Below are 10,530 nucleotides of genomic sequence, written 5' to 3' on the forward strand. Positions count from 1 at the left end.
ACCTGCTGCCCAGGCCCCGCCCACAGCCCCTCCGCCCTCTGCCTCTCAGCCCCCAGGGGCTCCCCTTGCCTCACCCGGGCCTCCTGCTCCTGTCCAGGCTCCCCCTGCCTCCCCTGCAAGCCCACAGCAGGAAAGCAGACCCTGGGAGTCCACACTGGGGAGGGGAGCAGGAGGGACAGAGGCCAAACCCAGGGACTCAGGGGAGCAGGGAGGGCACAGTGGGGCAGGCTCTGCCCAGAGAAGAGCAGGCAGAGCTCAGGGACCACAGGGCCCTGGGAGGACTGAGAAGGGACTGAAATGTGCCTGGAGAGGTGCAGTTCCCCTGTGGAGGGACAGGCGAGGGCCAGGCCCGAGTTCTGGGGAAAGGGAAAGGCGGTGCCATGTGCAGAGGGGTCCAAGACTCCGTGATCTTCATCAAGGAACCAGGAGACAGCGGGCACTGAGGCACAGGAACTAGGTGGGCGGGAGTAAGGACTGGGGTAAGGGCTGGCCGGAAGTCACCTGGATCCAGCCCTGTAGTTGACTCCAGGATTGGGGTTTGAAGTAGTGGGAGGCTGTGAAATAGGTTGGAGGAGCTGAAAGTGAGGACCCACACAGGTCAGCAGTCCTGTATCTGAATTCTCAGTTCAGAAAGCCACGTCGTGTGGAAACTGTGCTGCCAACTTCATTTGAAAGGAATCTCGGGGTGAAGGTGGATCTCAGGAACCTCACGGGTCACATGGGTCCCTTAGTTTCAAGGTACAGAACCGTGCACACCTGTGTGTGTAACACGCACGCAGAAGTGGTGACTGGGTGCCTGGGATTTAGCTCAGTGGTGCTGCGCCTGCCTTGCAAGCACAAGGTCCTTAGTTCAATCCATGGTCCAGAAAAAAGGAAAGAAAAGGAAAAAGAAAGTTCAAGCCTAGCCTGGGAAGTTTAAGAACTCAATGAGAAATTGTCTTAAAATTAAATTTGGGCCAGGAATGCAGCTCAGTGATGCCTCTGCCTATATGGCAAGAACAAGGTACTGTGTTTAATGCGTGGTACAAAAAAAAAAAATGGTGATTCATTTAAATAATGGTTGATGTCTACATTTTTAAAATTTCTCCATATACTTTATAAATTTTTGTTTTTATTATATTTTTCCCTCATTGAGTTTATTGGTACATTTTAGTTATACAGTACAGTTACATTCATTTTTGGGATCTTGTACCTTTACATGACAGGACTTGGTTCTCATTTTTTCCCCTTGTCCCTGCCCTCCCTTCACCCTTCCTCCCTCCCCCTTTACAAACACTTCATTTCCATGTTTTGATTTTCTCATATTTTCCTTTTCCCTTATTAGCTTACCCCTACCCTTCCCACTTTCCCTACACCTTTAGTCCCTTTCTTCCTATTTCACATTGTCAACTATATCATTAGGATCTCATGTACTATTATAGTTTAGAGAAACTATTCGGTACTTACGTGTGTGACTTATTTATTTCACTTAGGAGTATATCCTCAATATGTATCCATTTTCTTATGAATGAATCTAATTTCTCATTCTTTGTGGCTGAGTAGTATTCCATTTCATAGAAAAACCACATCTTCTTTATCCAGTTTCCAACTGATGGGCTAATGGGCTGTTTCCAAGTTTTAGCTATTACAAACTGTGCCACTATAAACATAGGTGCACGTATATCTGTGTGATATGATTCTCCCATCATCTTTGACAAAGGAGCTGACCATTCTCAGTGGAGAAAAGATAGCCTCTTTAATAAATGGTGTTGGAAAAACTGGATCTCAACATGTCAAAGATTCAAACTGGACCCTTATTTTTAACCATGTACTACATTAAAATCCAAGTGGATTAAAGATGTAAATATTAAAACAGAAGTACTAAACTTGCTGGAAGATAAGTTAGACAGAACTCTTGAAGATATTAGCATAGGAAAAGATTTCATGAAGAAATCCTCAGTAGCACAGGGGCTAGCAGAAAGAATCAACAGCTGGGATTTCATCTTATCAGCCTCTGCACTGCAAAAGAAACCATCAACAGAACTAAGAGACCACCTACTATGTGGGGAAAAACATTTTACCAGCTGCTCCTCAGACAAAGGACTACTATCCAGAATATATAAAGAACTCAAAACAATCAGCCAATATAAAGACCCGATTCAAAAATGGGCATCTGAAATGAACAGACATTTCACAGACAAAGAAGTTAAAACAGCAAGTAAATATATGAAAAAATGTTCCACATCACTAGTCATTTGAGAGATGCAGATGAAAATAACACTGAGATTCCACCTCACCCCACAAAGAATGGCTGCTATCAAGAAATCACACAGTAACAAATGTTGGCGGGGTTGTGGGGAGAAAGGAACCCTTCTCCCTTGTTGGTGGCACTGCAGACTGGTGCATCCACTGTGGAAATCTGTACGGAGATACCTCAAACAGCTGGGACTGGAGGTTCCATTTGACCCAGCCATCCCTCTGCTGGGTATCTTATTATATTTTTGGCTTCTCACCCCAGAGAAAATTCAATACTTAAACATGCCTGGCTCATAGGGGAAGGAGAACAAGGAGGGTAGACGAGAGGAAAGAAAGGAAGGGAAAAGAAAAAGAAAGGATGGAAAGGAAAAGAATAGAAACAAATCTTTTGTAAATAGAGGAGCACAAGGATTGAAGGGAGGGGAGGGGATGGGAAAAAAAGACAAAGCAAGATGTGTCAGGTACAGGTACAAATTCCCTAAGATGAATGTGTCCATTATGCACATCTAAAGTGTACCACGAAAACCCACTAAAACAACACTTCTTTTACCCTGGAGCAGCTCTGGATACTCTTGTTACTGTCTATAACTGGTGTGATTTTTAAAAGCACAGTGAGTGCCGCTGCCAGGAACCACTCCACATCCCCAGAAAGGCGGGATCAGGAAACCACCATGGTGAATCCGCACCCACCGGAGTCCTCTCCACAGCCCTGAGCCCTGTGACTCTGGCTCCTCCCTGAGTCACAGTCACCATGGACGGTGGACGCTCTGAACTGATGGAGGAGCCAGGACAGGGCAGCTGAAGACACAAAAGGTGATTCCAGATGTGCTCAGGAAGGGGCAGAACAATAGGGTGTGTGTTTAAAGCAAGTGGGTAGATTTTCAGGGAAACTAAAGGCAATGTGTAGTTAACCGTAATTTTTTAAAAATATTTAAACACATTTTTAATCACACCTTTTATCGCAAATATATGTATGTATATACATGTATATGTGCATACACACACACACACTGAAATTGAAACTTTACATTTAGAGAAAATGTCAGATTTTTAAAAATAAACTAGTAAATATGACCAAATTCATGCAACCATTTGGTATTATCAATAATAAAGAATACAGAGCCGGGGATTTAGCTCAGTGGTTCCACTGCCTGTTTCACAAGCACAAGGATCTGATTTCAATCCCTGGCACCAAAAAATAAATAAAAGAATATAGAATACACAGTTTGTAATAGCAAATACTTGGAAACAGCCCAATTGCCTATCAGTTAGAGACTAGATAAAGATGTGATTTTTCTATAAAATGGAGTACTACTCAGCCATAAAGAAGGATGACCTGGGGTCATTCATGGGAAAATGGATGCATAATGAGACCATACTCTTAAGAGAAATAAATAAGACACACACATGTAAATACCAAATAGTTTCTCTGGTATGAAAAATTAAAAGATAAAATCTAAATTGTATAATTGACAATGTGAAATAGGAAGAACAGGTCTAAAGGGGTAGGGGAAATGGAAAGGGTATGGCAAAGGATATAAGAAGAAAAAATATGACAAAATGAAAAAATCAAAACAAAGTCTTTGTAAATGGGCAGGGTTATGGGGGAAAAAGGAATGTAGAATAATTGCAAAAGTTCAAAGCACATTATGGAAAGAATGTGTCCCAATCCTGTTAGTTTTCCACCACTGTGACAAAGCACCCGAGATCAGCAGCTTATAAAGAAGAAGGACTGATTTGGGCTCACAGGGTCGTTTCCCTCCATGGTGGGGAAACGCGTTGCTCCTGTGCCTGTGGAGCAGGTGACCTGGAAGGAGGCTCGCAGAGAACAACACGCTCATCTCACGGCTGGGGCACGAAAGACAGAGGCGACACTGGCACCCGCAGTCCCTCTGAGGCTCCGTCCATGACCTAAGCCTCCCCTTGGGCCACGGCTTCAAGTTTCTTCTGAGCTGAAGCCAAAGCTTTTAACACACGGACTTTGGGGACGTCCACACCCGAAGTACAGCAGCAAGCAGGCTGCACTTTATTCCACATACACACAGTTGTTCAGAATCAGCACGGTGATGACTAATAACGCATAAAGTACGAGGGGACATCGAGAAGGTTCAAAGATGAAAAGTGAACCTCTTAAACGTGCAATGACTGGATTCCATAAGACAGAGGCGGATTTCTCAAACAGCCTGACTGAATTCTTTGTTTTACTAATGAAATAAGCTGAAATGAAGCACAGTGAACTGAACTGGAAAGGAAGGCAGAATTTTGCGGGACACCTGGCTCCGGAACAGTAGAAGCAGCGCAGTGAAAGTCCGTGCTTCAAGCTGAGGACTCCCGGTGCTCTGGGTGGGGTGATTCCCGGAACGTCCCCCCGAGTGCTGGGGTCAGGAGGTGGGGAGCGAGATGCGAACTCTCCCTGGGCCAGAACCCGGTGTAAATCATCTGACAAATCCGAGATGAGAAAAAAAGTGAGGATAACGGGGGAAAAGGCAAAATGAAGATGTCTGAAGAGTATATTTCACTTGTGAATTATTCTTCACAGAAGAAATTTTGGACAATTGCCGATTTATTTTCTCTGTGGCTCAAGTCCATTTTAGGTGGCTTAAATTCACTGCAAGCAAGCAGGGCTGGGAGAAAACTAAATTCCCTGTCCCCGTGCTGTGATGCATACGGCTCGCTCCTCAGTGCTGTGAGGAGTGAGGTGGAGTTTCCCCAGGACAGCACCAGAGGCCAAGGCTAAGGAACAGAGAAACTCGTCCCATAGGAAGCCAGAGTGCTGGGAATTCAAACTCTGCTTCCTGCAGTGTAAAGAGGCCCTAGGAACCACCACGGGGGACAAAGCAGCTGCCAGATGTCATTTTAAAGCTCACACTTCATGAATCCACCGCAAGTGTTTGCCACAGACTGGTGCTGCTATTCATGAGTGAACAGCGGAGAAAGCTTGTGCAAGCAAGGCTGTCACTAGTGAGAGTAAATCTTATCCATTTCAATATAAGGAAAGTTTATCAGATAAAACATGAATAAGCCTGAGACGTAGTGATGAGCACTGACCATCACACCCCGGGCGGATGCAACCCGAGTGCTGGGAAGACGGAAGTGGGGACTCTGACAGCACAGGGAGAGACGCAGGGACCCTCGGAGGTGATGCTGTGAGAACAGGGGATCCGTTAACCTGAAGCCTGAATGACGTGCGTTCCCCTGGATCCGGAGGTCATCGCAGCTTCCTCAGAGTCTCCTAGAGAGGCAGAGCTGCCGCACTGTTGACAGCCACAGAGGGCCACGTAGGCAGTGCTGCTGCGTCACTCACTGAAATCAGAAGTGCCCAGCTCGGTTTGCAAGTGGTCACAGTATTGACCGTGATGTGTGCGGGTTTCTGAGATCTTCCAACAATGAAATGTAAAAATATGAATGTGTATTATTGATGGCATTGGGTTTAGCTTAATGTGAGCTGTATGCAATTATCAGCAACTAGCAAAGAGTTTCATTAAGGATAAACGTACTAGAACTGATTATGTATTTATCCTTCTACTTAACTTACCATTTTTAATTCTGCAAATTTATTATGTTTCCTTCTTTCTACCTGACGCATAGGTATCTATGGCTTGATTGGTAGAAATTCTGTTGTGCTTAGTTACAGGTTACTACCTATATCCACTGGAAATGTTCTATTACTAATGGGCAAATGCAGTATTAATGGTTTATTTCCAAAATACTAATTTCCTCCTCGGCTTCAGAAGTGAAATTGTGGGTCTATATATATCTACCTTGGTTCATGAGCTCAAGGCTTTCCAAGATTCCAGTCTAAAACCAAATTGCATGAGAACCAAATCAAATTTCCACATAAAGTCAACATCGAACCTCACCGTGGAATGTGACTCAGTTTTCAACTAAATTAGTAAAAACAATTGAGTTTGTGAACTGAGGTACCACTGCATTTGATTCCACTTGTGTGTGTGTGTGTGTGTGTGTGTTCAAATGTTAAGCATAGGATAGGAAAGTTATTGCAATGACTTACTGAAACATATAAGCCACTGCAATGCTACAAGACTCCATCCTGACAGAGACCAGCCTGCCTGTCATACCCTTCCTGCCTCGTCACTAGGTGTCTTAGGCGCTTCCTCACTGCTGAGACACAAGCTGGACACCCACAGCTTAATGCAGGTAGGCTCATTGTGTCTCAGAGTCAGAAGTTTCAGTCCCTGTTAAGCAGGCTTCACCAGAGAAACGGCATAGGGGGAGGCCCTGGGAAGAGGAAAGAAGCTGGTGTCATGGTGGGCAGCAAGCAGAGAAAGAGGGAGGAGCCAGACATGGAGGGCAGGGGTAAGGGGAAAAATGAGAACCAAGATCTGCCATGTGAAGGTGCAAGATCCCAATGATGAATGTCACCGTACCGTATACCGAAAATGTACCAATAAACTCAATGAAATAAAAAAGATTCATCCTTCTAGGTCTGGCCCCAGTGATCGCCCTCCTCTAGCCTGAGCACATCTCCTAAGGAAAGTAAACTGGATCACTTACATTCAATCACCTTCAAAAGCCCTCCCTGTGACCACATCAGGACATCAGGGACATTCTTAATCTAAACCATAGCACTAGGGTAATACTGCTGTATGCAAAGTAGTTAATAAATAAAAGTGCATTGGCTGTGTGAATAATTCTGTCACATTAGGTCCAAGTGTCCCCTAGGCCCAAAACACAATCTTCCCCTGACCCCAGCCATTCAAAGGAATCTTCAGTCCAGCTTCACTCACTTATCTCCCATGCTCTCCCCACACTGTCCCGTCCACTTTCCATCTTCAATGCTCACCACACTGCAAAACAGAAATCTGCGGCACCCAGGAAACACTTCCGTCTCGCTGGCCCTTTACCTCCTCTGCAGGCCTCACCAGCACTGGCCACCCCTTCCCCTCGGAAACAGTGTGCTGTCCCGCATTTACATGCATCGCTTCCCCTGGTTTTCCTCCAACATCACCGTCCCTCCTTCCCTGTACATTTCTTGGTCCTTTCCCTTTTCTTGTTACCATTGTCTCTTTCCTCATAACCTGTTTGACTTTTCTAGAATTCAACACAGTGTATGTGTCAACAAGGTCAGCAAACACTTTCCAGACTGGACATCACCTGTGCTGCAGATGTATAAATTCATCTATTTATGGGTCTACATGATGCCAAAATGACCTCAGTCTTAACTTGCCCAAAATCTCTACTTCTAACGACCCATTTTCCATTTTGACCCCTTCAGTCTAAGCAAGCAGCACTTCATCTATGAATTTATTTCAGACAAAATTATGAGAGATAAGCTAGACTTTTCTTCTGATCTTATATCTAATTCATTGCCAAATGTACAAAAAGTCTTTATCTTTATCATGATCTTCATCACAGCTACACTTAATGACACCCAAGTTTGTCTTCCCAGGAGAACTCTACTGTGTTCCTTCCTAAGTAGTCGCTTTTCTCCCCATAGCAATCTTCTCCACAGAAGCTTTGATTATGTTATAAAACTGAATATACATTTGCTTTCCTGCAATGCTCCTGCAGACCTGCATATCTGGATAGACGTGACTCACACTTCTTCCCCTGGCTGTTGGGGCCAAGTCTGGTCATGTGCTGACCTCCTCTGCAACCTCCCTCATCTCACGCAACCCCAGCCCAATGCCTCGCTCTCCACACTTCAGCCTCTCTGCTTTCTTTCTGTGCCCTACACACATCACACATCTTCCTACAACTTATCCTGTCCCCTGCTCACGTCCATGGAGCATTTGTCCCTCAGGTCTTCACATGACTGGCTTCTCCTTATTGCAGCCTTGGCTTAATGCCACTCTCTCAGGGAGAGCTCCTTCATGCGTAGAGTGAAGTGTGGAGAATCCATTCTCTCCGTCCCACGGCCTTGATATCTTTTCATCAGAGTACTTCTGCTCTCTGAAATTTGTTTTTGTTAAATATCTCTTCGGTTATTGTCTCTCTTCCCTGACATTAGGTGGACTCTGTGAGTCTTTTCTATCTTGTCCCAGTAGAATCCTCTGATTCTACAACAGTCCAGGATACAATCCTTGCTCTGAAAATTACCTGTGGTCCAAACACAACAACCAGTGTCCTGTTGAACTGATCACTGTGAGGCTGTAGAGAGGAAGGGGTTCAACCTCCAACATCCTTTAATTCTTATGACCACCACGTCTGTCCCACTGCCTGTGAGAAATTCAGACAAACATGGTCTTTTTAAATCCCTCTAAATCTAGGTATTCACAAGTATAGAAAAGGCAATCTGAAGAAAAAGAGGGAAATTTTCCTTGAAATTTTACTTCTCTAATGGATCTCTTATGATCTGTGCAAATTTCAAAGATTTTCAGTAAAAGTAAAGGCCTTGCTGGTGAAAGGTGAGGAAGGAAGTGGAGATGGAGCTAACCCACTAGGGCTGCTTAAGAAAAAGAGAGGGAACAATGGGAAATAGCCTATGAAATTGGGTTAAGACCCCAATAGACCAATGGGATTTCCTTTCCTTGCTTATTGGCCTTAAGCCCACGAGATGGTATTGGCCCCCACACTCTCTTTGCACTCCTGCTAGTACGTAGACTTTGAGGCACCAAACATTGCCGATAGTCTGATTATTTTTCACTTAAATGTAGATTCTCATCCATTTGATTTAAACTAGTTCAAACCATTTTGTGGGTCCAAGTCAGAGAATGTAGGCTGTGAGGGGAAACTGGTAGTACAGAAAGGTTCAGAGGAGATTAATGAAATGAACACTAGCCTATGTCAGGTTTCCAGACCTGTAACTGAGGCAACAAAGAACTTCCCACAGATGCTGGTTGTCTACAGGGTGATTCCAAGTACAAAGCATCTGTATTTCCACGGCAGGCTGCTAAGAGCAGACGAGAGAGTGCTAACCCCAACCCGCACCACAGCCCCCCACACAGAGATACAGCACATAACCACGGAACTCAGGAAGAAAGAAGGGAGGTGACGGAGGATACTGCTCAGTTCAGCCCCACGCATGACAGGAGCATCAGCACTGAGCCTGGGGAGGAAGGAACACAGGACCTTCTGGGGAAAACCGCTCAAATCTAGGCTCCAGCTGAAACTTTTAGAGAAATCTTTTAAAGTACAATATTTTACTACTTTCTACTGAAAAAGAGAACCATGTTATACACATAAAATATAATAGAACTGTGCAATAGAATTTTCTTTTTAAAGAGAAATCTTCCCTTTGTTGGCGTAAAGCAATAAAATAGAGGGAAGTGCTATATCTGGAAATCAGTTTAACGTCTTATTCCTAAGTCCTCTCAAGGCCCTGAGCTATGTGATTTGAGTCTGGAGTTTTTACTCGAGACTTGAAAAGAAATGGCTTCTGTAACAAATCCTCTCACACGAGCCTCATAGGAAGGACAAGCACCCAGGCTCCTATCGCTGGAAATAACTTAGAATCCACAGAGTGCATTGTGAAATGGGAAGAAAGAGGCTAAAGGTGTAGGAAAGGTGGGACGGGTAGGGGAAGGGTAATAAGGGAAAAGAAAAAAAAATGTGAGATAATGAAAAGATGGAAATAAAGTGTTTGTAGATGGGGAGGGGAGGAGGGGGTGAAGGGAGGGCAGGGACAAGGGGAGGAAATGAGAACCAAGACCTGTCATGTAGAGGTACAAGATCCCAACAATGAATGTAACTGTACTGTATCCCTAAAATGTACCAATAAACTCAATTAAAGCTGAAAGAAAAAAAAAAGAATCCACAGAGTGAAGGTAACTTCACCAAAGAAAATGTCTCAAGCTTTAAGGAAGTTGGCCTGGACACAGTGAGGAAGTTAACTCCATTCCTACTCCCACCGACCGTGGCTCACCAGCTAAGGGGCGCACTTACGTCGGGTGTCCCTGGCCAAAGCCAGGGGAGGACTCAGCACCATCAGGGTCACTGCCATGAGGAGAGGCGCCATGCAGGAGCCTCCGGGGAGCCACAGACACAGCATGCTGGAAAAGAGGAGAGGACTTGGTCGGAGCAGAGCAGTGAAGTCCTACTTGAGGAGAAATATGTCCCCTGTCCACCTACATTCCAAATAAGAACCGAGAAACTCATTTCTTTGGTGCCGGGTGGGGCAAGCCCGGTGTAGAAGAACCAATCAGCATCAGAGGTGAGTCGCATCATCAGTTGCTAGTCAGAGTTTCAAAATGAAGGTCCTCTTCAGAAACTTAGAATTTCCTTCATTGAAAGGACTGTTTTTATGTCATATTTTAAAGGTCTGATTCGGTCACATCTGAAACATTTTAATTGGACTGCTATGGTGAACCAGCTCTGTGATGGACGGTGCTGCGT

General features: G+C 44.7%; 1 protein-coding gene across 1 annotated transcript in view; it reads right to left on the reverse strand.

Moving 5' to 3' along the window:
- LOC104862963 (HLA class II histocompatibility antigen, DR beta 5 chain-like) overlaps positions 1-10,279 on the reverse strand; it is a 16,674-nt gene extending 6,395 nt beyond the window's left edge. The window contains exon 1 of the mRNA XM_010625200.1: positions 10,081-10,279. Coding sequence (XP_010623502.1) covers positions 10,081-10,186 — 106 coding nt within the window. The 5' untranslated portion in view covers positions 10,187-10,279. The remainder of the gene's footprint in view (positions 1-10,080) is intronic.
- Positions 10,280-10,530: the final 251 nt, after the last annotated feature.

This window comes from Fukomys damarensis, unplaced genomic scaffold, assembly GCF_012274545.1.
Source record: "Fukomys damarensis isolate Sample0158 unplaced genomic scaffold, DMR_v1.0_HiC HiC_scaffold_20, whole genome shotgun sequence".
Lineage (NCBI taxonomy): Eukaryota > Metazoa > Chordata > Mammalia > Rodentia > Bathyergidae > Fukomys > Fukomys damarensis.